The following is a 26,744-nucleotide window of genomic DNA, read 5'->3' on the forward strand; positions in this document are numbered from 1 at the left end:
GAGGGACAGAGAAGAAAAGAAAAGAGGGAAGAAAGCGACTCAGTGCTCGTGGTAAGCCAAGTTCTTCTTAGCGCTCGTACGGCTACAAAGGCTCTCACTCTCTCGTTCTGTCTCTCTCTCTTTCACACACACACAGACAGACACACACTTCACCAGATCACACACACTCAAAAACACAAAGCAGAAGTGGACAAAGACACAAAGTTTCAGTCGCTACAGTCGGCTATGGCGCAGGGCTCTGACAGCAATGACACAAGTTACAAGTCCCCATCACCTGGAAGCAGACAGGTAAGTGTGCATGGTTCGTTTACTTTTACGAGGATGCGCCCGGTTTTGTCGGAGCGATTTTAGTTTAACATCTCTGGATGTACTCGTGTGGGTATGTTTTAAACACGCACCTTTGATTGGCTGCATTCTTTCATGCATATTTTTGTGGGCAGCAACCAAGGCCACCACTAGAGACACCCATCCTGTCTCTGCTGGCTCTTTTCACAGTTTCTCAGAGTGTCTCACATGCACACATGGGCTGGAGGCATGACTCGCTGCAAGTGTAGGCTTTTGTGAATTGCAAAAAAAAGAAAAAAAACTCAGCATCACTTTGCCCAAGTAGTGGGACTCCATTGTTTTTGCAAGTCCTCAAACTGCGAATGAGAGCTGAGAGCTGTTGGGAACAGACATCGTGTTAAATACAGTATGTACTGTGCATTTCTGTGCATGGGAGAAGCTGCCCATTACCCTCGGTGCTGGCTGGTTTCACATGTGTCAGACTCTAGTGTTCACTATTGCTCAAACCTGTTCTGGAAATAGAGCGCTCAAGCGACGTATTAACGCTACAAGGCATGGAAATAACTTTGATCATCTAAATTCAGTTATTTCTGTGAGCAACGCTGGTTGTCTGGGGGATTTTCAGAGAGGTGCTAACAGACGTTCAGACGAGGTTAGATACTACATTTCTTATCTCTTTGATGTCCAACCGACTCAGCATTTTGAAATTGATTAGTTATTATGATACCAAGAAAATCGAGTGTTCAGGACATGAAACAGGGTGTGCGTTATAGCTAACCGATGACTCAGCCACTCCCCGACCCTGCCCTTGCACATTAGGTGTGATGTTAGGCAAGTCTTCCCTGAACTATCATTTTCACACCCCGGCTAGAGCGTCCAGCACAAACTATTCACCGAGCTTCTCGCAGATTCACTCTTTCAGGCTAAGGAGACGTCTGCTGGCCTCTGTGTCATTTGCACAAACACACTAACTGAGGGCCTGCTGTTTTGTTTCAGAGCTCAGACGACCCAAAGAAGGTGATGCGCCGCGAGAAGAATCGAATCGCTGCCCAGAAGAGCAGGTTGAGGCAAACTCAAAAAGCTGACAGCCTTCACTTGGTAAGGACACCTTCCACCACACTTAACACCCTCAAAGCAACACAACGCGAACAGATGTCTCAGCAGGACATGCTGAAAACAAGTCTGCCATGCTGGTTTCAAATCAATAACTGCAGATTGACTGGATAAACTTAACACTCCTTGTATGTCAGAGCTGCTAATTCAGCCTATCTCTGTGAATAATGATGAAAGCATCAGGGGTGTTTTTTGCTATGCAATGCCCTGCCAACTGTTCAACCTCCAGTGTAACTCCATAGCACAAATGGAAAGAAATTTTGAGTACTGCAACAGACTGCAGCGCTTTCTAAGTGTCCGTGCAGCCCTTTGAAGCCTCTGGGAGTGGATTTGTACTATATTTACAAAATGCTACCTGACCATGTGGCGATGTGTCATGGCTTCTGTTGGGCTGCACACTTGGACGCTGTTCGGTGTGTTTTCAGAAGCTTAAGGAATAAATTAGCACGTGTGGGCAATCACTCCCTTTTCACAGCAGAAACGAGCATCAGAGACTGCAGCACAGTGTATGACGACAGGAGTGCGTTCACGCTCGACTCCTTTTGTTCACCGCTTTATTTGTTTGATCTTTTATAGCTCTTTTTCTTTTTAACGTTAGAGTGGGTAGTCAGCACATTTCTGCTGGATGCGCAGCTGGATGCTCTGTTATGTTAAAAGCAACCAGTGACCCATTGAACACTTCCACTAGCTCAACAAGGTGTCATTTCTTACATCAACCTATATTTCAAAACACTGATCACGTAACCACTCGCCATGTGACTTCCTCGTTCAAGAAAAGAAGATGCGTGCGGCACTGAGCTCTTTCACAGTAATGTGTCAAGAGCAGCTGTTTCAGTGAACTTTATCAGACGAGCAGAAGAGATTTTTGACCTTCAAAAAAAGCCACACCGTAGGCTGTAGTAGATCCAGTGTAGCTGATTTGAATATGTGAGAATCCTTCCTGTGAAGTACGGTACACATTATCAATCTCTTTAAACCCGTCAGTCACAGAGAATATAGCCTGTGGTTTTACTTTCATCGTCTCGCTAGATAAACAGGAAGGTGAATTTTCCCTCTCTTTGACACCGTGGCTTATTTCCTGTTTCTTCAGTAGTATTTTTTTCTTCTTTGTAAATGAGCTCGAGTGCTACATGTCGTGGGCAGGAGGGGAGAAAAAGGCAGTCACTTCTTGTAAAACACTGATAGCAGTGGGCCGTATTTGGCTAAGTGACGCAAGTACAGGGGTTTGCCCAAGGGTTCTGTGACAGTAAGGACTCACAGCTCAGCTTTGTGATCTTTTGGCCATGGTGAGATGACCTTTTAATTAACCAAGTGGAAGATTTCTCTCCTACAATTCCCACACAAAGGTGCAAAAAAAGAACGAATGAAAAGAAAGAGAGAAAAAAGTATCAAGCAGTGACGTACCTTTTGCTCTACTTGCTAAAAACTGATCATCGGTTAGAAAGACACCTTCTTTCCACTTGTTTTGGAAAATGTGGCACCCAAAAATGTCAGAAATGTACCTTTTCACACTGTGGTGCAAGTTGCACACAGTTTCAATCAATAGTTGCAGGGCAATGTAACAGGGTAATGTGTATTTTTGTCTATTTTCCTTCTTCTTTTTGCAGTGTTGCCACCAATATTTCTACTTTTAGAACAAAGCAATGTAGATGTTGTAGATATTTCATGTTTTACTAACTCCTAAGTAACCAAAGCTATTCATTCCAGTACTGAAACAGAGACAACTTTATCTCAAGTGGCAACAACATGCTTTTACTTTTACACTTTTACTGACTGGCCCATTACAAATGATCACTGAAACAGGCAGGGATGCCACAGTTTTAGCATTTTTTATAATATAAAATTGTTTTCCTACTTGAACTGTGGACTCGTTGCTTCACTGTGCTCGCAGTCTTTGTGCTGAAAGGTTGAAATCGTTTAATGATTCGACTACTCACCATATTTAATCCAGGCATCATTTCTTAACATAAAAGTTGATCATGAAGAAAAGAATTAAACAAATTCCAACTCTGACCTGATGATGGCGTAAGGCATCACTGTGATCTTAACCCTCTCTGTTAGTGGAAAGACATTTAATTACACATTTAATCCCTGAGATATCTTAAATATAGATAAAGAAGTGTAATTTTAACAGCACACCATGTGATAAATGTGTAAAGTTACAGAAATAGTTCTGGGCTCACTGCCCAGACTATCCAATATTTATATTTGTGTTTGTGACTGGATTTTCAAAAACATTTTTTTTAAGAACTGTAATTTCTACAATAAACAGTGACAAACAGGAACTTTTCTACCATTTATTTATTTATTATTTAACTACTTTGGTGTAATTTGAGTCGCAGTGGGGAGGTCTTTGTAAGCAGAAAAAGGTGTAAAACCTATTAAAAAAAGGATTAAAAGTTTAAAAATGTATGCCCTCCTTAACATTTTCCAAAGCTGTCCAGTGGGCCGGATTGCAGTCTTTGCTGGGCCGATTCTGGCCCTTGGGCCTTGGGTTTGACACCCTTGGCCTAAGGGAATCAATAAGCTTATTCAATTTCCCTAAACTGAGCATGTATGAAAGTATGTCAGTTTAATGACAATCTAATCGTGGCTTAGATTTAAAGTCAGGCCATCCACTGTGGACAATGATTCTGCAAAGCTGTTGCGCTCTTCTGTTCTACATCGAATGGTAGACAAATCATCCAGCACATTCATACACGGACTATTAAAAATGGCCTGCATTATCCTTTTGAAATGTTTGGGGTTAAAATATACCGTGCACTAAAACATGCAAAAACACCAGCGCGGAAGCAGGATATGTGGTTGTGGCTTTTTCATGAACAAGTAGTAAAGACCATCACCTTTATGCTGTCCAACTTAACCTCACACAAAAAGCACGCACTTTTATAGTAAATAAAGCAGCTCTGCTCTAACATCCCCTCCCTTCGTGTTTCCAGGAGAGTGAGAACCTGGAGAAGGAAAATGCCGCCCTGAGGAAGGAGGTGAAGCAGCTGACAGAGGAGGCCAAGTATCTGTCGTCTGTGCTGAGCAGCCACGAACCTCTGTGCACCGGCCTGGCTCCTCAGACCCCGGACCTCCTCTATCCTCCTCATCACAGCAGCTACAGCACCAGCCAAAAGTTTGGGGTGTATCCAAACTTTTGACTGGCACTGCACCACCGCCAGCAAATCGCTGTACCACACTACCAGCGCTAACCCCCTCCCCCTCCCAACTGACTACTGAAGATGTACTGCGAAACAGACGACTGACCTCAATGGAGAGAGACTGACTGGAGATATTTCAATCAGTGTTAAAAACCTGATCACAGAGTAACATGACAGACCAACGTGTCTGCCACACACGGCAGCCAAACTGTAATTATTTATTTCGCTTCTGCTCGTCTCTCTGCTTTTCTGATTTATTATCAGTAATCTATCTGTGAACTTAAATGGCTCATTGAGTAGAATTATCAGCCAGTCCATGTTTACACAGAGTGAAGAACCAACCTAGTATATAAATGTTGAAGTGACTCAGGCGATATTTTTGTAAATTGCATACTTTTAGTGTGAAGGAGAGCCACCTTTATCATCTCACCCACCTTGTTTTGTTTTTGTTTTTTCGTTTTGTTTTTGTTTTTTGTGTTGTTCACTGTTTTAGTGTGTTACTGTTGATTGCTAATTCTCAGGACCTTTTGACAGATTTGATTGTGGACAAAGAGAATGTAAAGTCAAGATCCTAAGAAAAGAGGTTTTTCAGACTGTGTACCAAAAAAAAAAAAGCAATTGTTGATGATGAAGAATTGGAACCTGGCGTTCAAAAGGTCTTGACTTCTGTTGATAAAGCTGATATGTGAGAAGAGCCAGCTGATCTATTTATTAAATGCAATGCCTTTTAGGATGATCACTGTGACCTCTTTTTTCTTTAAGACAGCAGAGTGTGTGACACCACCAGTGGTGCTGTGGTGTCACAGGAGCTTGTGACAGCATCCTGGAGGTCCCTAGATGGCACTGTTTACCAGAATGAGATGCACGATTAAAGTAGCTTATATTAAGGAGAACATAGTATTTTGAAACCTTCCCTGTATAACTTTACTTTTTAAAAACTTTGTGAGTGTGTGTGTGAGTGTGTGTCCTGGAGCACAGCTGAGCCTCTCGTGTCACCTCTCAGCCAGTTATTTCATAACTGCCTGCCCAAAATAAATGATGTTATCTGCAATGCTTTTAGAGTAAACAACTGCAATAAAAGTGATGATTACCAGCATGTTTTATAGTTCACACACTACTAATACCAGAGAACAAATGACGCGCAATTACGCGCGTTAGTGTCTATAATCTCGATGTTACAGCGTGTTCAGATACCACGGAGAGAGAGAAGAGTTTTATCTAAAACTCCGCCCTTGTGCATGAGCTTACCGAGTTCGTTTCAAGATCCCAACGCGGTCTTTTAAATCCGGGTGGAGGGTTATAGTAGCCGGCTCTCCGACACGTGGTACCGATCGGGAAACTAAACTTCAGATAACTATTAATCTGGCATTAAATCATCTGCAGCTAAAAGTTTGTTAACTTTCCCAGGATCTGGGTGAAAGTTCGGGTACCAAAAATATCTTCAGTGCTCAGCCGGGAGGAAATGAACCGATAGATTTTGGAGACAGCCGCAAAAACATTGGAAGCTCGCCTCTTTTAAAAACTTTTTCTCTTTCTAAGCATATATATTTATGTAAAACAGAGTGGAAAGGGAGCTTCTGCTGCTGAATACATATCGTGTTAGGCCTGACTTTCTTTTAGGTTAGACTTTCCTAAAGCGCTGAATGTTCCTCAATGAAAAAAGGGCGAATTCAGCTTCTTTCACTTTTGTTGAGTGTGGGTTAACAAAACCACAGCAGCTGAGTGCCAAGTTTATTCCCGATGAGTATTACTGAGGAGACCTAGAGGAACATGAGTGAGAAACAAGCGCTGGAAGACACTAAACCAAACGAGGATCAGGAGTGTGTGGAAGGCGGACTCTGACAACCATGTCAAGCTGGAGGGGGGCGACGCTGCGAAGCCCAGCGACGTCTCAAGTGAAGGGAACGGAAGAGAAGGACTGCAAGCTACCCGTCTTTACCACCGACGATGGGTGATCGTCTTCTTGTTCAGCTTATATTCGCTGAGCAACTCTTACCAATGGATACAGTACAGCATTATCAGCAACATTTTCACCAAGTTCTACAGCGTCGATGATTTCACCATAGACTGGATGTCTATGATCTACATGCTCACATACATTCCCTTCATCTTCCCGGTAACCTGGCTGCTGGACAAAAAAGGGCTCCGGGTCATCGCCCTCGTCGCCACGGCGCTCAACTGCGCGGGGACGTGGATCAAAGTGGCCAGCGTCAGACCCAACCTGTTCTACGTGACATTCCTGGGACAGTTTTGCTGCTCTTTCGCGCAGGTCTTCATCCTCGGGATGCCATCTAGAATCGCGTCGGTGTGGTTTGGTTCAGAGGAAGTGTCCACTGCATGCTCCATCGGAGTCTTCGGGAATCAGGTAGGGTGTTCGATGCAAAGGTCGTCCTATAGTTGGAAAGTAGGTTAAATTAACGTTTAACCTACATGAGAATGTATGGATCCTATGTGTAGGCTAATAATGCTAATAACTTGGACCCTGCCATATCTCCAAGCACGTTTGCGTAATTACGCACGTTTAAGTGACCATAGTGCATCACCAAGCAACAGTACTGGATGCTGGGGATGTGGGACAGCAACAATGCACACAGCGTGGACTGACATGCAAGACAAAACAAAGAGCTACAACAACAAAAACTATGTGTCCTAATTTATATGTAACTTTTTAATGAGAGACAAAAAGTTTCCCAGACTCTTCCACTTTCAGGAGAGTAATAGTAATAGTAATCCCCATCCCAAAAGACAACAACTATATATATATATATATATATATATATATATATATATATATATATATATATATTCTGCCTTTATGTGTGTGTAATGGCATGACTTAGAGAAGACATGAATTACAAGCCTGTTGAATCTGCTATTACCCTCAGACAGCAGTGCATTGTGTAATAGATAAACCTAGGGCAAAAGTCTGGTCAGAAAGCACTGTACTCAGCGGCATGAACGCATGCATAGATAGATAGCACTGCATTGGACTAAAGATGAGCTAAAAATCCATTAGTGTAGAAAACAAATTCAGAGGTGTAGAAGCATTCACGAGGAGACTGTTTTGAATGTGAATGTACATATGAAATATTAAATGTTGAGCACTTCATGTAAGCAAGAGTTAACCAACTATATATATTTTTTCCATTTTGTTTTAATGTTGTTTTGCTTTTTTTACAAAAAATATACCCCCTCATAAAAGAGTTCATGAGCTGCCGATGTACCGCTATAAATTAGGAGCAACAGGGCAGTTGAAAATCACGTGAGCTGTCAAATCAGCACAAAGGAGTGCAAAGATCAGCAGTGTGCCTTTGCTATCATGAAATACCAAAGTATCAGACTTAACACTAAAAGTTTTTGAACAAGCAACGCTTGAGTCACATTAACATCAACTCCAAGCAAATATCACTGAAATGTCATCATTTCTTACTGGGAAACAGTTGGATACAGTCTGAATAACTAAGAACAAACTGTTGTTCGCAATCTGGGAATCTGCAAACACCTCCCAAATAAACTCAATTTACTTTTTTTGTCTCTTTTATAAAACACAAACATAACAGATGCTTAAAAACCTGATTAGACCACTGTCTAACCCTCCAATACTTTTAATTGGATTCATTCATTCTTTTCATCCTATCACAGTAGTATAATCATAATCATAATCATCATAATATCATAATATCATAATCATCTAAATGGTTTGTTACATAAGGTTACACATTTAGTGCCCGCAATGCTGGATAATCAGTTTGTTTCTCCAAGTCTGTTCTGCAGTATAAATTTTAAACAGCTTGCATGCAAAAAAAACTGAAAGATTGGAGAATTCTTGGTATTTTCCCCAACAGAAAACAGATACTTCAGAGTGAACAATAACTAAGACTTTGAAATATTAACCGAAAAACTGAAATGGGTGAACTTTAACAAGAAAAATGGTTAAAGTTCAACAGAGGAACATGTTTTTCTCAGTTATTAGTTAGTTAATGGAAGATATTAACATCCTATATTAACATCACATGACAGGACTGGGTGTAATAAATATGTGGACATGGGGTAAAGGAGCACAGTGTCATCACATGCGAAGGGACCTGGGACACCAGTAAGGCCACACTAATTCCAGCTGCTCTCGCTCTCTGGCACCTCTCTACTGCAGGCAGTTTGAACAGAGGACAGCAAGCTGTTAGGACACAAGCTCTTGAATCTTGAGACCTCTGGTCTCGAACATTTCGGGGGCCCCGTTTCAGGACAGTTGAAATGCCGCAAAACAATACTTTGAAAGGGGACCGTGCAAATTCGGAGCTCAGCAGTGAAGAATGGCCGTGTTCCAAGGCTGCAAAGAATCTTGCTCCAGGCTTTTCATCACCTCAATGGAGTCCAGAGCCTTTTGGCAGAGCGGTCTCCACAGGGTCCCGCTTACACATGGAGACTTTGGGTGACCAGTCGGATTTGGCCCCAAAGGTTGAGACCAAGCTGTATCACCGTCGCTGGTTCATGCTGTTTCTCTTCAGTTTTGTCTCAGCAAGCAATGCCTTCATGTGGCTACAGTATGGCATTATTAGCAACATATTCATGCGTTTCTACAACATTGATGCTCTGGCTATTGACTGGTTGGCCATGATTTACCTGCTCACTTACATTCCACTTATTCTGCCCATCCTCTGGTTCTTGGACAACAGGGGCATCCGGGATGTTGTCCTCGTCGGGTCAGCCTTTAACTGCATTGGCGCTTGGATAAAAATCGGTAGTGCCAGTCCAGATACTTTCCCAGTGACCTTTTTTGGCCAGTTTGTGTGCTCAGTAGCCACAGTGTTTATCCTCGGTATTCCTTCATACCTTGCCTCTGTGTGGTTTGGAGAGAAAGAAGTTTCCACCGCTTGCTCCATAGGAGTTCTGGGAAACCAGGTTTGTGTGAACTCTGTCAGTATTCAGCATCTATTTTTTTTGCCACAGGAGGGTCTGTATAGTGAGGTCAGAGCTGTCTGACAGCTGCCTGTAAATTATGCAGGGCAGACTGGATGTCAGGGTCACATACGACTGCTAATCGCTGCACCAATTCACTTTTAAAGGTCGTCCAAATCTTCAAGTTGTGTGCTCTAAATCTGATTTTAAACTAAGTTATAATGTAACTACCGGTAGTTAAATAAAATTCTAGGCTCAAATGTCTTCTTCAGATTTATTGGAGCTTTGATATCAATGTCATAAGTGATGTCATCCAGCTCTGTGTACAATTACTTCAGTCTACTTTTGTTTCTCAAGAAGGCGACTGAAACTCTTTCGCCTTCGGTCTAAAATGAAACAGCGAGGCCTTATCTTATTTTCCTAAATCACACAAAAAGAAAACCCAAGAAGTCCTCTACAGACACAAATAGAAAACATCTGAGCAGGAGGTCTGAGGTCAGTTGCAGGCTCAGGTCATCAGGTTCAGCAAAGCGGGGTATACCATATGTGACATTTTGCAAACTCAGCAAAAAACCTCCCTGGAATAGAGGAGCCTGTTCTAAATAGAATCATTCAAGGCAAATAACAAGTATTAAAACTTTTTAATACGCACTGTGTAAAGTTACAAGGCATGTAGAAGACATGGAAATAATGGGCTAAAAAAGCTAAGATTTTCAGTGTTTTAATTTAGTGAAAACTGTTTGTGGCACTTGTTTTCTTCTAATTCTGTTAAATTCTTCCATCGTCCTGCAGCTGGGTATTGCAATCGGGTTCCTTGTGCCTCCTATCCTGGTGCCTAATGTGGACGACATGGATGAGCTGGCTCACCACATCCGAATCATGTTCTACATAACGGCAGGAGTGGCTACTTTACTCTTCGTCCTTGTTGTCTTCGGTAAGGTAATCACGAAAAAAATCACAAAAATCACAAAGATGGTACTTTCTTATTTCGTTCCGGTGGTTTCTAGCTACACAGACGGCTTGGGTTATATGTGTAATCTCTTGGTGTCTTCACAGCAAAACCAAATTATTGGGTATATTATGTTGGTTGCACTGAAACCCTTAATACTCATCTTCCGATGGGGGTCAGGGTTTTTGATACAATGCATTTTCAAAGAAAAGAGTTGAAGCCTGTGGTTCATTATTATTTCAAACACGATTTCTAGCTGCTTTGTGCAGCACGAAAGAAACTCTACACAACCTCCACCGTAGTAAAAACTGTGTCCTCAACGCCTCTGCATATAAAATGAAACTTTCCGCATGGCTAGACATCATGAAGCACAGAAGCGTTTTTTTCCCGTCAGGTTTTCGAATTTACATAAAATTGCATGAAAATGATGTTACTGTACCGTGTAACCGAGGATTTTTTGTGAATGGTTAAAGAGTGACATTCGGTGGTGCTTTCGCTCCTGTCTGCTATAAAAGGCTCGGGCATTTTGACATGTATTGTATGAGGTTTTTTCCTACTTCATGCCCGTGGGAATTTCTTATTGAGTAGGCTGACCTCATGAAGGTTTTAATTTACACCAAACTTACACTCTTGACAAGAAGCACCATTCAGTGGACCAAAAAAAGTGCTGACATGGATGCACGTACAACACAAAACCTTAGTTAAAAGGGGACTTTCATAAAAAAAGATATTATTGTAGCACAAGTAAGGTCGTCAGAAGTGTACTGAAATCCATCGTAAGTCATTTGAGCTATGGACATAAGAAAAAGAGAACTCAGCACTTTGTGGCAGAAGGAAGTGACATGACAAACAGCATGTGATTGATGAGGAAAAAATGCTTTGCTGTGTCTTTATATATGATTCCCCTTCAAATGTGGCATTTGTTGTGAAACCCAGAATCATGTGCTGTGCCATTTATGGATAAGATAAAATAACAGTGCGGGTGTTTAATCAAAATGCAATAAATATCTTTTACTTTTAAAAACACTGACTTGCTATAAGGAGCATGTATGAATATGCTGTTTTCCTGCAGCGGGGTAGGGAGGGGCGGGGGGCAACGACGGAGGCTGGCGTTCCTCATAAGCATTCTGCATTCCTAAACACAAAAGGATGCTTGTGAAGGAATTTCCTAGTAGTACCATGCACAGCATTTAGACTGACTATACAGTCAGTGTTAGTGCTTTGGCTATAGTCTGCTGTTGTTAATGAAGCACTATGAAATGCAAACCTCAGCTTATTCAGTGCTTATGTGACTGTTCGGTCAGTCACATGGTGTTTGCGTTCATAAGTACGCTTCATAATTGACTCTCGCTGTGTCAAATTTGCCTGTGACCCACTAAACAGTTATATATGATTCCTAGAGTAAGGTAGGAGGACTCACAATGCCTCTGTTTATGGTAAATACGAGGCTGGAGGTAGATAATTTAGGTTAATCACTGGGTGAATGTGTAGCTGCAAGATGGCTGCAAGTTGAGTAAATTCCCCTACCAGCACTTTTGTTAATTTATACATTATTATTTGCCCAAATAATGTCATCTGACGTTTCAGAGGGATTTTTGTGTTTAATGTGCTTGAACTGGCTCAGTTGAGGTCATTAATTGCAGTTTTATTTTATTTTTTTAACATTTCTTACAGGTACTTGTGTTTGGTTGTTTTCTTGCTTCAGCTACATACAGACACAAGTGACACTGATCATCTCATCTTCTAAAAGTGTATTCTCAAAATATCCAACCATTATTAGTGTAGCTTATTAAGTTTTCCAGTCACATGACCGCAAACTACGTGACATGTGCAACAGTGTAGGGTCAAGTGAATTAGACACTAGTCACACAGGCCTAGGAACTGGCCTGTGACCACCTGACAAACTCTGATCGCTAGGGAGAAATATGTATTTCCTGACTGGCTGAAGAAAACCTTCTTGCAATTGCTTTGGTCACTAGAAAAATGCTTCCAGTGGGCCATAGTTTGCATGAAACACATCAACTTGTCTGTAAACACTCTCCAGCTACTCTCCAAGGAAAGAAAACTGTGTAAGGTGCAACACAAACTGGAAAGAGAGACTGCTTCCCTTCAAAGGACAAGTTACTCCTTTTAAAACATAAAGCCCAGAGGCACAACTTCTGCATATAAAGCAAAGATTTCCCATTTCTTGTTTGTGTTGCACTTTGTAAAATAGTGCTACTGCTTAACTAGTAGTTAGCGTGTAATTTGTCAGACAAGTTGACATCTTCCATGTAACTAATGGCACCCAAATCACTCCCAAGGAGGATTTGTTGCAGCATTGTCTTTGTGATCGATTTCATCCACCATGAACCAGCAACCTTAAGGAACCAGTCACCAACCACATGCAATTTATTCTTTCTGACCAGTGGTTGTATCATATTCAATATAGCACACAGCCCTCAAGCAATGTGGGCACATTCCTCATGACCAGTGGTTAAATCATTTTCAATATGAAGACAACTGTCAAGTAATATGTGTATGATAACACACAATAAATCTCTTATATATAAAAAAAAAAATAGCTCGTTTGCGGGCTAGCATTTACATTTTTTTAAAGCGAGCTATTGTGAAAAACTTTATATTTGCAGCTTTTTTATTTTGGCATTATTACTGTGACATTGTAGTTTTGTTTTTGGTTCTGAAGATGAATATGGCCATATTTGGATAAGAGGACATGCATATTTTTGAGCTAGCACTAGCTAGCTTGCAAGCTTGCTTCATAAGGTGTTGATGAAAATTTCGACTTACTGTCTACCTATCTAGAAAATTTGACTCAATAACCCAAAGTTACATATCTCAAAAAGTTCCACTTGCGTACCTTGAAATTTAAACGTACTTAGAAATAACTTTTTTCTGTGGCAGAAGTAAGCTAACGTAAGTTACCTTTAAAAGTTATTATGATATAATAATGGATTGGATTTATATAGCCCTTTTTCAAGGCACCCAAAGCACTTTACAATGCCACTATTCATTCACACACTGGTGGAGGCAAGCTATGATTGTAGCCACAGCTGCCCTGGGGCAGACTTACAGAAGCGAGGCTGCCATACCGTGCCATCGGCCCCTCTGGCCAGCACCAGTAGGCAGTAGGGTAAAGTGTCTTGCCCAAGGACACAATGCCCAGGACAGAGAGCCCGGGGATTGAACCGGCGACCTTCCATTTACAGATACGCTTCCCAACCCCCTGAGCCCCTACCTTTGGCTAATAAAAAAAACAGACTTAAAACAAATATTCTTCCCGGAAAAACTCAGCTAAGCTCCATGCAGTGCCTTTTAGTTTCAAAGGCCTAGACACAAGCAGTACAGCTTGGCAGACATGTTGCCTCAAATCCAGACTTATCTACTTGAATGTGGAAAGTGCCATAATTCTAATTTCAGTGGCCACCAGAACATAAAAACTGCATACTTTGAATAACTGTTAATATTTAATAAAAATGCTTCAAAAGTTTGGCAACTTTACACCCAAATGGGGTCATTTTTTTCTGCTACAAGTTACCCATTACCCACAGTTTCACAACATTATAACTTGTGAAGTGCTTGTGATTTGGCACTTCTGTACTGGCTCAATTTTTGAGTCACAAATGTTGCTATGTGATTTCAACACATATAACTCATCCCAGGGTGGCAGAGGAGATTTTTTTTTCCGTTATATATATTTTTTTAGAGGCCTGAAGTGGCAACACTGTGCACAGTTATAAAAAAGGAAAATGTTTTATTGTAGGGCCTTGATTTTTGGATCTGCTGGCATTTTAGCGAGCAAGGGATGTGACTTATGCTGTTCCTGGTTACTCTAGTGTGAAACTTGACACCAGGTGGCTGCAGTAGTTTAATGACACATATATACTAGCTCACCCTCATGCATACATGATACAAGATGCCATGTGTGAGGGTTGTCCTGCTGGCAGGACCATCTGTAGTCCTGCAAAAGGGCTGTGAGTCAGCAGGGCAGACAGAGTCCCAGGATTGAGAAATTTGCATAAACTGTGAGGTGAGAGAAGATGCTTAGCTTCTGCCTTTCTTTAAAACAATCGTATAAGTTAAACTTGGAGACCGTCTGCTTTGACATATGACTACTTACTGTTTACTGAAAAAGGAGAATTACCATGACGATGAAATCCAAGCCATATAGGAAATTTTACCTGTGATCAGTCTGAGAACTCCAAAGGTTATTTGAATAGAAATTTGCATTCTTCCATGTGCAGTGATGACTACGCATACAGCAGTTGAGATCACGGTATAATTTCAGTCTCATCACCACCATTGGCAGATCAACTGTGTAAAAGAGTAGGACACTTTTGGAGGATTAGTGAAAACAGCTTACTGTACACAGACCCTCATGTGAGATTTGCCAGAAGGAAAAAAGGTGTCCCTGGTTCAGTTACAAGAAATACAAAAACACACATCTGTTTATCCCTACAAGGCCGGGGGCACGTAGCTCCACCAAGATGTCTTCAACACCAGACAGTAGCTGATTTTCACTGGAGCAAATGAGAGTATAGTGGGTTACATAGAGGCGTTAGAGCCTGTCCAGTCTTGCCTGAATGTGTCACTGGCTCCTTCCAGGAAGAAGCCTGTGGCCCTAGGGAGGAAATATAACCCTGAACTTATTTCTACCACTTAGCATTGATTGATCCTTTGAATATTACAGGTGGACGTATCCACCAATAGAGTTGCTTCTTATTGCTTTCCAGTTTTCATTGTAAGTGTGCAGACTGCTGCTGTTTACTGTGTTTCACACTTGTCGATCTTTCCACATGTCAGTTTTCCAGGAGCGTCCTAAAATTCCACCGACTCAGGCCCAGGCCACAGCTCGCAGCATTCCACCAGAGCAGTACTCCTACATAGCCTCCATCCGAAACCTGCTGCGCAACAAGCCCTTCATGCTCCTCGTCGTCACCTATGGTTTGTCATTACTGTTCTCCAAAGTTTTGTTAAAATTATGTTGTCATTAACTTTTTAGAACGGGCTAAAAGACATTAAATCGTACGTTGCATAATTCAACATTAGAAATTCATGAAAATATGTTAAATGTTTTTAGAAGGCGGATTTTTACTAAGGTAGTATAAATTCCCATAACCATGGTTGAACAAGCGATCCCAAGTGAAAATGATGTTCTCTGTGGTGATTCCTCCACAGATATCGGGTAGAATCACACCTGAAAATTCCCTTCGTAGTGCAATGGTGTTTATCTTATCGCAGATTACGTAGTCCTCAGTCATCAGCTATTACAGTATTCCTCGAGAAGATAAATTGGATTTACCGTAAGAGCTCTAAAGTTCATTTATAACCTGACAATGTTTAACACGTGCGTTCGGTCAATGTGACCTTAAGATCCCGAAGATCAAAGATTTGATGAAGTGGAAGGAGTCTGAGATAGGAATTCATTTCTTTTTGGGAGCTCCTGGTTACTTGAGCAAACAAAAAAAGGAATGATAAAGTGTCTTTTTGAAGAGATAAAGAAAAAAATATATAATCTAGGTTTTATGTTGCTGGAAATTGAATGTAGTTGCATTTTGGCACACAGTTTAACCAGTAACTCGGTAATCTTGAGATTGGATAAACTGGGAGGGATATGTTTCATTATTTTATACTAGTAACAAAAATAATACAAAAATTTAAAAAAAAAAAAGTACAAATATTATCCCAAGGTGCATTCTTTGTTGGGGTTTTCTTGTCATGTGTCTAATCTTTCTACTAATATGTTTCTGACTCTCTGATTATCACACCTGTCCCTGTCACTTTAACTGAGCTGTAGCTGTAGTGCAGGGGTGGGGAACTCCAGGCCTCAAGGGCCGGTGTCCTGCAGGTTTTAGATATCACCTCGGGTCAACACACCTAATCAGATGATTAGTTCATTACCAGGCCTGTGGAGAATGAACTAAGACATGTTGATGAGGTCATTTAGACATTTAAATCAGCTGTGTTGGATCAAGGACAGTCTAAAATCTGCAGGACACCGGCCCTTGAGGCCTGGAGTTCCCCCACGCCTGCTGTAGTGTTTTATTTTTTAGGTGGGGACACATTCAGTACACATTTATCCTCGTTTTAGAAACTACTCCGATCAGGTTTATTAGAAACAACTACTAAACTTTTTCATCATTCAGTTAATGATGTTAGTTTCATGATTCCTGAAAAGTGGGAAGGTGAAAGATATTTTTGTCCTGTGTTTTTTTTTCTGATTTCAGATTTTATTTGATGTTATTCCCTATTTTGCAGGTCTGAACGTTGGTTGTTTTTATGCTGTCGGGACCCTGCTGAACCGCATGATCATCGTGCATTACCCTGTATGTCCGTTTCCTCTGCACTCATCTCAAATCATTTCTATTGCCTGTAACTCTCGTGACTCTTCAACAAATGAATAGTTAGACTTAAATAGTCAAGTATAAGGTTTAATATTATAAACTAATGTAACTTAAGTTCAATAAACAACACTGTAATAACAGATTTATCACAGCTAAACCAAGTTTGGAAGTTTGTTCGCTTACAAGCTCAAACCAATGCTATATTTAAGGCATGGGTGCCATTTCTCTTAAATCGTTTTATAAGTTAAACAACAGGAAAAGGGAACGATCTTCTCTGTTTGTAGTACTAAAAAGGTGTGTGCAACCTCCTTGTGTGGATCTCTAGTTAATGCTTGTAGATATACAGTCTTTGGGCGCTGCTCATTGTTCTCGGCTTTTTTAGGGAGAAGAAGTGAACGCCGGGAGGATTGGCCTCACCATCGTCATCGCGGGGATGGTCGGCTCCCTCATCTGCGGCGTTTGGTTGGACAGAACGAAAACGTACAAGTAAGGCGAACATCGAAAAGGGAAAGTACATTAGCAGCAGTTCTTCCACAGGGGGTGTTGTGTTTTGGGAAAAAGAAGACAAAAGGACGCGCCGAGCAGGAGATAAAAATCAAACATTATTTGTAACGAAACTGAAAAAAAAAAACAAAGCGATGGGCTGATAATCTAAAAACTTACCACTTTTTCCGTGCCACCAGAAAGCAGCCAAATGAGTGCTGTTTTTTTGGGCCTTTTTCACCTTTTTTGACAGACATGGTGAAGAAAGGACAGGAAAGCAGAGGGAGAGAGAGATGGGGGAAGACATGTGGCAAAGGGCTGCAGGTCAGATTCGAACCTGGGCTCGCTCAGCGCACTTTGCTAAATCAGCACCTGATTGTTTATTGTCTTCTCCCTTCTGAACTTGGCGTCCTGCATATCTTGTGTTGCGTCTCTATATCTGTTTATTCAGGTGCAGCATCCTGCTACGGCAGCGACCTCTGCACTCTTCCTCCGGGCCCATGTGCTCTCAGGCTGTGTGGTGACAGCAGTGTCCACCCAGTCGACTCCCTTCTGTTGTAGCTACAACAGTTTTGTATTGCAAATGAGGGGGAAAGCAATAATGTTTAGCTTTATTGTCTAATTCCCCACATTGTAATTATGCTATTACATTGTAATATTTATGAATGGTGTTCATTCATAAATTTATGTCAGTTTATATTTGAATATTATTACCAGTTCTACAGGACTGCATTTTTCATGCTTTAGTATTTATTTGTTATGAAGCTTTGGATGTATAAAATAAGCTTTCTTTGAGACTGTGTGTTTAGGGGAAGCAAACAGAGGTGGTGTTTACCTTCAGTGTTTGTCGCCCATTGTATTGAACTGTGAGATGTGGGCTCACACGAGGTGTGGAATCCACTTCCTTCCTCTCAATACATTTACAAAGGCCTTATTTTGTGTGACAAACAGTAAAGCAAACAGAAAAGGGTACCTGCTATTGAAAAGATTACTCCACAGCACACCTAGTGGCAAAATATTGACATTGACGCCCATGCAGGCAGCAATCTTTTGCTGTCAATGGACAAAAAAAAAAATGATAACAGCCGTTCAGCCTTAATACAGGTTGTCTGAGGTAGGGTTGAGCTACACCCTTGCACCTCCTCTTTTCTCAGGCATTAAAAATGTTATCCCTCGACATTTGCCCGTTAGACTTTGCTCCGTTTTTCTTTGTTTGTTTGATTTATGTCAGATTTCTGATTAATAAATGTGGCATACATGAAACAGGACAGGAAGCAGTCTTGCCCACACATAAAAGATTTTGGAGACACAGATTAAATGAAATGCAGGGGAAAAGTATACCCTCGTGCTACAAACATAAGCTGAGGGATTTCCCTCCTGGAAAAGCAAGTTAGCCAGCCCACATGAAGCTAAAAGCCAAAAATGACTTGTGGTTAGCTGTGTAGGGTAGGTAGGAGCATTCGTTTTGTCTGGTGGGTGGAGCACAGAGGAAAAAGTGAAGGAGAGAGAGCTGGTTTCGAACCCTCCAGCTGACTGGGGCCTCTCTGTGTGGTGTCTTTTTTTCTTTGCATGTTCTGCGTGCAAAGGTTTCCTTCCACAGTCCAAAGACATGCATGTTTGTTAATTGGTGACTGTACACTGGTTGCCTGTCTCTTATGTAATAGGCTGGTGCCTCTCGCCAGATGACACCTGGGATACACTCTAGCCCCCATCCCCCCCACCCCCAGAGACCCGAAATTCTCTAAATTTCTGGCAAATACTTGCTGCAGCTTTACGTTTTGTTTCTTTTACTTGCAAAAATGCCGCACTACGTACTGTTACATATGTGTGTGCAGTCATAATGATCACTGCTGTGCTCACAGTGACATGTATTACTCATGCTCTTCTTATCCCCAGGCAGACGACCCTTGCAGTCTACCTCTTGTCTCTGGTGGGGATGATCGTTTATGCTGCTACACTCAGCCTGGGACACCTCTGGGTGGTTTTCATCACCGCTGGAGTACTTGGGTATTCTTTTATTGTTTCTTCTAACATTTTGGTTTTTTGTTGTTGTTTTTTTACACAAGTAATGTCATTAAAGGACTTTATTTCTACTCATTTACTACTTTGATTCTACTTCAGAACACCTTTATTTCTGTGAATCGAGAGAGAACAAACGCCCCTCATGAATATAAAAATTTTGATAGATACTGTGGATCTGTAAAAAAAAAAAAAAAAAACCCAAAAATAACAAAATATGGAATGTATCCGTAGTAGGCAAGTGAGTGGGCTATTGTATTTGTACATTTTAAAAGTATGTATAAAAGTATGTGTGCACACTTTCGATTCAGCCGTTAAACCATGCAAAAATCTTCCGTCATGTCCTAAATTCTGCTGCTGGTCATTTCCCTTGGCCCGGTACCTCTGTTGACATTTGCAATAATAATTTACAGCCCTGGTTGTTTCAGCTTCTACAAACATGTAGACCCTACAAAGTTTAGACAAAGGCCTGCATTTGCACCTAAACTCATGAGAAAATGAAAAATGTCCTCATGTAAATACATAAATATGTGCATATATGTGCATTAGTTTAACTTAACTGAAATGTGTTTTATCAAGAAAACCCCCTCGCAGTGATGTTTTCCTGGAAGCCCATGCTGCAGAGCAAAACAAAGCAAAACAAAAAAATAGAGACAGCGAGAGTATGTCATATAGTAATAATGGTGCAGGATTATTTCAGATCACAAAAATAAAAATACATAACCTCTATGAACTGGGAAAACCAAACCATTTAAATGTTTATGGGGGAAATCATCTACTAGGTTTCCTCTGGGTTGCCTCTCTCTTCTTGGAATTAAAAAACAATCTTGTTCATCCAGTTTAACCTTTATGTGGCTGTGAAATGATTACACCCTCAGCAGCACACAGTGATCTTCCAAATTGGAATTCCTTTCCTCTGGAAGTGCATCTGCATGATCCATGGCAGACATAACTTTAGCCTTGTTTTTTTTAAACAGCATTTTTTTAAAGAAATGTGTTTGACATTAAAGGTCAGCGTGTCTGCTGCTTTGTAGTCTCCGTATCATATTGACAGAAGAGAAGAAATGTGTCTGTCTACTGACTCAGACTGATGTGTTTTGCTATTGCAGCCATGTCAGAGGCTTTTGATTTGAGTTTCACTTGCTGTCACTTTAGTGGAAGAACAACACCCTGCTGTTGAATGAGAAAAAGAATCTGATGTGACTGGACTGCTTTGAAAAACCTGCTGTTCCTGTATAAATTCTCCAGTATTATTAACTTGAGACAACATAAGTGTTGATTTCCTGGAAGAACAATCAAGTGTTGTAGGTACAAAGTGTCCATGCACTTGTCAGCTAACATGATAAGGGGCATTTTATTGAACGGAGCCAGTGTCCTGTTTACGCATTTACACGTATAAAACTGTAGCAAAAAAGCGAGCAGCAATTAAATAAACTCACAAATTCTTTTTTATGCCTATTGTGGATCCTTGTGTCCAGGTTCTTCATGACGGGCTACCTGCCACTGGGCTTTGAATTTGCAGTCGAACTGACATACCCAGAGTCAGAGGGAACGTCTTCTGGCCTCCTCAACTGCTCAGCACAGGTACAGATCAATGTTTTCAGTGTGATAGCAAAAAAGAAGAAAAGAACCAATGCAATGATGGATGTAAGCTGTGTTCCCTCCATGGAAAAAGTGAGTCATTCAGCCTGTTGCTCTGGAGGAATTGACTCACTATACTGTAAATGCAGGTTTTCACGGGAATTTTGGATATAAACAATAAAATGGGATTTTGTTGACGGCTGGCATTGCTTTGGAATAACGTGCTTTTGTGGGGGGGGTTTGGCATTATGAGGCAATTTTGACTTCCTTGTTTATATATTTATTTCGTAGTTTTGTTTATGCATTTGTAATGCCTGTTCATAAGCAGGCAAGACATATTCTCTCAACATCACGGCAACTGTGCGTGATATATTTGCAAAAACTCAGTGTGTAGTTGAGCTTCCTTCATCTGGTGCATAAACATATTCGCCAGCTGCAGAAGATCCAAGATGTATGAAAATAAAAGGACGGGGTTTGGTCTGCATCCTTCCCGGGTGCGTGCAAGCGCTAGCTTTAATCCTAACTACCCCGTGTTCTGCACCCACACACAGGTGTTCGGAATTATATTCACCATTTGCCAAGGCAAGATCATTGACAATTACGGCACGCTGGCAGGAAACATCTTCTTGTGCGTCTTTCTTCTGATAGGCACAATAATGACAGGTAAGACCTCTGTGACTGTGAAAAATACACAGTTTTGAGTCATAATAGAGTACTGATTTAATGTCACACATACAGAAATGCACAAGAATTGTCTTTGCTGTCACTTTATCCTGTTACGAGTTTACTAATACTCCTATGTAAGAATGTCACGTTCCTAGAAAGCAGGACTTAGTTATGGTGTAATTTGGAGGAATACTTGAGAAGATAATGCTATTTTTTATTGCACTTTACACATAACAGACAAATTTGTCACCTCTTTACAAGAAGGCTGTCTGCAGCTCAGATAAAACAGAGTCTGCGGCTTGAGGTGGCATTCTGCGTCATTCTTCATCATCGCTAGGAAGAGATTTTCTTTGAAATTAGAGAACAACAAAGCTGTATACAACTAAACTGTTCAGAAGGAGGAGTGGTGAACATTTTCTTAAGCCCTGGAACCATTTAGTAAAGACAGTGCATAGCTCTACAGACACGCACTCGGCAGGGGTGTGTTTTCAGGTAAGAAAGGTGATTTCATAACCACTTAGGAGATTTTTCATGACCCATCGGTGGGTTTAGCAGCAATGTTTAACTTTTTAAAAATGCCTTAACCTTTAATGACACTTCTTAAAGGTCAACAGACTGACTCACTAACTGCTTTTTGTTCATATGAGTAAACTTCTTGTTGTGGACATGAAGATTTAAAAGAAAAACAAAATGTTTGTAAAAAAAACAAACAAACAAAAAAAATCCGCCCTGCTCTCCGATTGGTGATAAACCTTTGTATGAACATACATGAAGGCACCATTAGAAGGCAAGGCTGTGATTGTTTTTGTGAAATAGTCTCCTCCTTCCATGAAAATTGAAGTTAATTATTAAATTACAATCACGCTGTTTTTTTTAATAATTGCTTTTGACCGGAGTTTCTCAGCAGGCTTAGTTGTTTTTAGATTTGCATTGGTAGCCACACACTCTTTGAAAATAGTTAACAAGGTGTCTTAACTTGAATGCCACTATTAAGACTTGAACGTGTCTGTGCATAGGAGCCACCTACTGGATAGTCACTGTTATTACTTCGTTTCAATAAACTGTTTAACTTGTGTGAAGTAATGCGATCCTGTTTTGCTTGTGTTCGTCTCTGTGTTTGCAGTGGAGGATCCATCAGCTAATGCAGACTTACCCTCTCTCTGTCTTTCTTTTTTTACAGCTTTAATCAAGTCTGATCTCAGGAGGCAAAATGCTAACCTGCAGGCCAAAGCAGCCGTAAGTTTTGAAGCAAGCCAAGGGTGTAGCGCTTTGTTTGTTTGTTGGGGATATGACACAAAAGCGGTGGTACTATGAAGTCAAATAGGCCTTTTCACGGAAGACATTTTGACATGTCAGTGTAGGAAAAGCATTTTATTCTTCATCCTTTGGCTAGTACCATGTACTGCAACAGATGCCATAAATAAAATATTTTAATAGAGTGTCAAAATGTCTACTGTGAAAATGATCCATGTGTTAGGTGTTTGTCTGTTGTGAGCGATAAGTCACCTGTGCATCCCGGGCTCCACAGAGGAGGATTGTTTTTTGTCTTTGTCTTCTGTGATCCTGCATGTCTGCATCAGTTTAGCTAAAAGACGCTGTTGAATATTCACTGACTCTGTTGGCACTCTGCACATTTAAATATTCTTATGTAAACTTTTATGGAACTTGTCAACCGTTATGACTTTATGGTTGCGATTTTCTTCTGTTCTTAAGTCATTCTGTCACCATACATTTCTTTCTCTTTCTGGGTGGATCTCCAAGATCTGTGGTGAAGTTGCTGATAAGTGCTTAAAGTTTAATTCCTCACATATATATAAATGTGTTTCAGTCTCTCAAGCCATCTTAAAAGGAGTCAAATTAAACTAATTTTTAGCTCAAGATTTTTATACTTGGACTCTACTAAGACTTCTTCTGATTGGCCGCCCCTCACAAATGGAGCATTTAAATAGCAGGTGTCTGTTTAAGATGACTATGTTATTATTAATATGAACACAGAGCCAAGCTTTGTGAAAACTGAGCACTTAGAACACAGTGAAGCCTGAGCTTTTTGTGTACATACTCCGGCCTCACTATTTGAAGCTGATTAGCACGAGCAACCACTAAACCTATATATGTGTGACAGATCAGATTCTGGTGAACTTCACTCCAGACTGGAGCCCCACTCCTCTATAAACACTGAATGAGAAGTGATCAAAAGCATTTGTTTTAGGCGGAGAGGCACAAGTCAGGACAAGACTACGGAGCCACATCGCTAATCTCCGAGCAGCAGACTTCTTCTCAAGCCTGATCAATAAAACTTTTCTGCTTCCACAAAAAAAAATAAAAAATGAAAAAAAAAATCTCAAATCTTAGCTCATCATAAAGGTGCACAAAGGTAGGAGCACAAAGCAATCACCACACACTGCCACTGATCAAGAGCACCTGCTGTACACCCTTTTCACTGTTACACCTGTTTTACTGTCTCTGTGTGTTTCTGAGGATCGTGCAAAAGAAATCATAATTACACAATCATGAAAATCATGTGATTTTTGATTCTTCCCCATGAAGCCCTGCTACTGATTTTCTCAGTAGCAGTTCTACTAAAATCAGCTAAAGTCTTTTAAGGCCAGTTAAGTCAGCTGGGGGTAATCATTAACCCCTGCATGAACCTGTTGATTCCAAAACACTTCCTCACATTGGATTACAGCTACTTCTAACTATCCTATTTTTGAACAGCTGACTGGCTTAAACTTTCCTCATAAATGCGAATGGCACTTCCATATAGAAATAAAACAGCGCGGCTTATCACAGTAGGAAATCAAGAACGAGATCATACAGCTCATCATGCTGTATGATTCACTTTAGTGTTTTTGTTTTTGCTGCCCGCGGCATGGCTTTGATTGGATTTGAATCACAGCGTAGTGTTTGTGATTTTTCAGATGAAGTCAGCGCGGTACTGCTAATTTTCCTGTTCTTGCCTGTTGTTGCCTTTGCTTGCTTACAGCGCTGTCCTATATCCTACTAATACCACCAGAGATTTCATCTAGTTAAAAGTATGGACGCTCAACATGAATGGAATAAAGTCCTTGCTAGTTGGATCTTTACTTAATCCTTTTTTTTCACTCCATCTTTGCTTTAGTTATTTAAAATGATGAACATGCAATGTATGTGAAAAGAAATTAAAAATGACATTATAGCAATAACCAACATTAAGCTGATTACAGTCTTTAACAATAAGAAAATGTTGTTAACTACTATCTTCCATCTTCATAACTGATCTTCTGTCTTTCTTTAAGAGAAAATCAAACCTGTGAAGGGTTTTTTTTTTTTTGTATGAAATCTTTTCTACTGATTTAACAGTTGCATCGTTTTTGCCTCCCAGCATGCTGTGATTGTGGCAAAAAACTTTCAGACATTGATTTTTGCCGTCGCATGTAAAGTGTACACTGGATTGAGGCACACTTTCTGCTGCTGTTTGTGCAGTGCCATGAGGATTTTCTTTCCCTTTTTTGCCCTGCAGACACATAATTTTATCTTTAAGTTTTCTTGATCTTCGAGAGTATTTCTTGATTTCCACAGCTGGTTTTTTACTGTTGGTTTCCGGTGAAATTTGCTCTCATTTATGCTAATAGTGTTCAGTCAGCTTCATCTTTGACTCGAGTGTCACAAAGGTTTTGAAGAGTCAGATGGTTTACAGCTCTTGAACCTATCTTATCTGTTAATTGAGGTTGTAAGCAGGTTCGTTTTACCAGTAAGGAATGTGATAAAACCTTTGCATTTGGCCCAATGATAGATTTTTTTCTACAGTACATATAAGGGTAAACAATAAAGAAAATTAACACTTGAAGCATCTCATTTTCTGCCTTTCTGTCCTTTGTTGTGTATTAACACAACAAAGGACAGAAAGGTGAAACATTTATATTTATTTATATTCACTGACATTTTTGCAGTGCTTAGATATGCTCTAACACATAGCACAATTCTTTTCTTTCACATTTAACAAATTTCAGCTATATATAGGCTAATTTATCTGGCTTAGGGTGTTTCTTTACATAGTGTGTATGAATGTGCACATAAGCTATCATTAAATTTAGCTGAGCTTCAAGACACTACCGTGACCTGGATGACTGAGAATGTACACAGATGTGTCAGGCTAAAGTTTGTCATGACTCCAGAGACTCTTTTGGTGGAAGCTAGCCCAAACAGACTAAAGTCTACAGAGACAAACTGTGTTTTTTGTGTTGAAGGCATTAAAAAAAACCTACTGATCTGACCCATCTCTTTTGATTTCCAGGATTCTTCCGACTGGCACAATGGAAACCCGAGTGCACCTTCTGTTATCACCGAAGCCAAGCTTTAGACACAAACACACTAACAAGCCTCAAAAATGACCGTGATCTCATCCCTGTTATAGTGGACAGGAAGCCTTTAGATCAACTTGACGGCTAAGAAAAGCTCTTTGATCTGTATAATTACATGAATGAAAATAATGTCACTAATCAGAAATATTTTTGTAATATTTAAATATAAATGTTATGAATGAATCTGCGAGACAAATCTGAGAAACTTTTGTGCATCAACAGTTTTATTGGTATAGTGCACTGCTGATTATGTATACGATGAAAAATCTTTTTTTCACTGTATGCAATATGTAAATACAGTGTAGGATTTCTAGAAATTTTAGGGAGAGATTTCTTTTATGAAATTAGGGAACTATTTATTTAGAATTCAGGGAAAGATTTAGAAAGGTTCTCTAATCCATAGCTTCTACTGTGAGGGAAGAACAGGAAAAATATGATGAATTAAGGTTGTGTAGTATTTTTGTAACAATCTTGTTTTACTTTAACATGAAATAAAAGCATTGCATAAACATTTTGATTCATTTGTTTTTTTTTCCTCATGCTTGTTGCATGCAGAAACACAGTGTGCTCACCGTTACAGCATAACTCAAACACAAATGCACCACACCCATCACAGGCCTGAGAGTAGAGACATGCAGTATTGTTACTGTTACACAGTTTTAGTGTTTAAATCGTTTTTAAATGGAGGCATCTGACTAGACCCAAATTCGTTCTGCATTTTCACAAAGATCTCATCAAAATACAGCCGGAGCCAGAAGTAAAGTACTCGTCTAAATGACAAGAATGACCCAAGAAGACTTTTTGTCGTAGCCTTTATCTCCACATTGTGACATCAGTCTGGCATTACAATAACGGGAATAAGACACGGAGATAGCCTAAGTTGATAGAGGAGCTGGTGCCATTCATGTGAAACTAACTGCCA

The 26,744-nt window shown here is 40.4% G+C and overlaps 3 protein-coding genes across 5 annotated transcripts; all 3 read left to right on the forward strand.

Annotated features, from left to right (window-relative positions):
- batf (basic leucine zipper transcription factor, ATF-like) lies at window positions 1-5,637 on the forward strand. 2 transcript variants are annotated; one of them, XM_040017366.1, is made up of 3 exons: window positions 1-288; window positions 1,282-1,383; window positions 4,338-5,637. In XM_040017366.1, the coding sequence occupies exons 1-3, from the start codon at window positions 226-228 to the stop codon at window positions 4,542-4,544; spliced, it is 372 nt and encodes a 123-aa protein (XP_039873300.1). In that variant the 5' UTR covers window positions 1-225; the 3' UTR covers window positions 4,545-5,637. The 2 variants fall into 2 exon arrangements, with proteins under 2 accessions (XP_039873300.1, XP_039873299.1); XM_040017365.1 differs by lacking the exon at window positions 1-288 and adding an exon at window positions 698-937.
- Window positions 5,638-6,504: 867 nt separating this feature from the next.
- LOC120724878 (feline leukemia virus subgroup C receptor-related protein 2-like) lies at window positions 6,505-26,333 on the forward strand. 2 transcript variants are annotated; one of them, XM_040017363.1, is made up of 10 exons: window positions 6,505-6,909; window positions 10,233-10,374; window positions 15,193-15,333; window positions 16,648-16,715; window positions 17,116-17,219; window positions 19,113-19,223; window positions 20,714-20,819; window positions 21,368-21,479; window positions 22,663-22,718; window positions 25,756-26,333. In XM_040017363.1, exons 1-10 carry the CDS (start codon window positions 6,616-6,618, stop codon window positions 25,819-25,821), a joined length of 1,200 nt encoding a protein of 399 aa, XP_039873297.1. In that variant the 5' UTR covers window positions 6,505-6,615; the 3' UTR covers window positions 25,822-26,333. The 2 variants fall into 2 exon arrangements, with proteins under 2 accessions (XP_039873297.1, XP_039873296.1); XM_040017362.1 differs by lacking the exon at window positions 25,756-26,333 and adding an exon at window positions 23,692-25,713.
- LOC120724879 (feline leukemia virus subgroup C receptor-related protein 2-like) lies at window positions 6,917-10,225 on the forward strand. Its single transcript, XM_040017364.1, has one exon. The coding sequence runs from the start codon at window positions 8,796-8,798 to the stop codon at window positions 9,522-9,524; it is 729 nt and encodes a 242-aa protein (XP_039873298.1). The 5' UTR covers window positions 6,917-8,795; the 3' UTR covers window positions 9,525-10,225.
- Window positions 26,334-26,744: the final 411 nt, after the last annotated feature.

Source organism: Simochromis diagramma, unplaced genomic scaffold (assembly GCF_900408965.1).
Source record: "Simochromis diagramma unplaced genomic scaffold, fSimDia1.1 OVJJ01000802.1, whole genome shotgun sequence".
Lineage (NCBI taxonomy): Eukaryota > Metazoa > Chordata > Actinopteri > Cichliformes > Cichlidae > Simochromis > Simochromis diagramma.

Coding starts and splice junctions, on each gene's coding strand:
- batf (XM_040017365.1), top strand. CDS start 758: ATGTGTCAGACTCTAGTGTTCACTATTGCTCAAACCTGTTCTGGAAAT. Junction 938..1,281: donor CTAACAGACGTTCAGACGAG/GTTAGATACTAC, acceptor GTTTTGTTTCAG/AGCTCAGACGACCCAAAGAA. Junction 1,384..4,337: donor AAGCTGACAGCCTTCACTTG/GTAAGGACACCT, acceptor TCGTGTTTCCAG/GAGAGTGAGAACCTGGAGAA.
- LOC120724878 (XM_040017362.1), top strand. CDS start 6,616: ATGTCTATGATCTACATGCTCACATACATTCCCTTCATCTTCCCGGTA. Junction 16,716..17,115: donor TGATCATCGTGCATTACCCT/GTATGTCCGTTT, acceptor CGGCTTTTTTAG/GGAGAAGAAGTGAACGCCGG. Junction 19,224..20,713: donor ATCACCGCTGGAGTACTTGG/GTATTCTTTTAT, acceptor CCTTGTGTCCAG/GTTCTTCATGACGGGCTACC.
- LOC120724879 (XM_040017364.1), top strand. CDS start 8,796: ATGCCGCAAAACAATACTTTGAAAGGGGACCGTGCAAATTCGGAGCTC.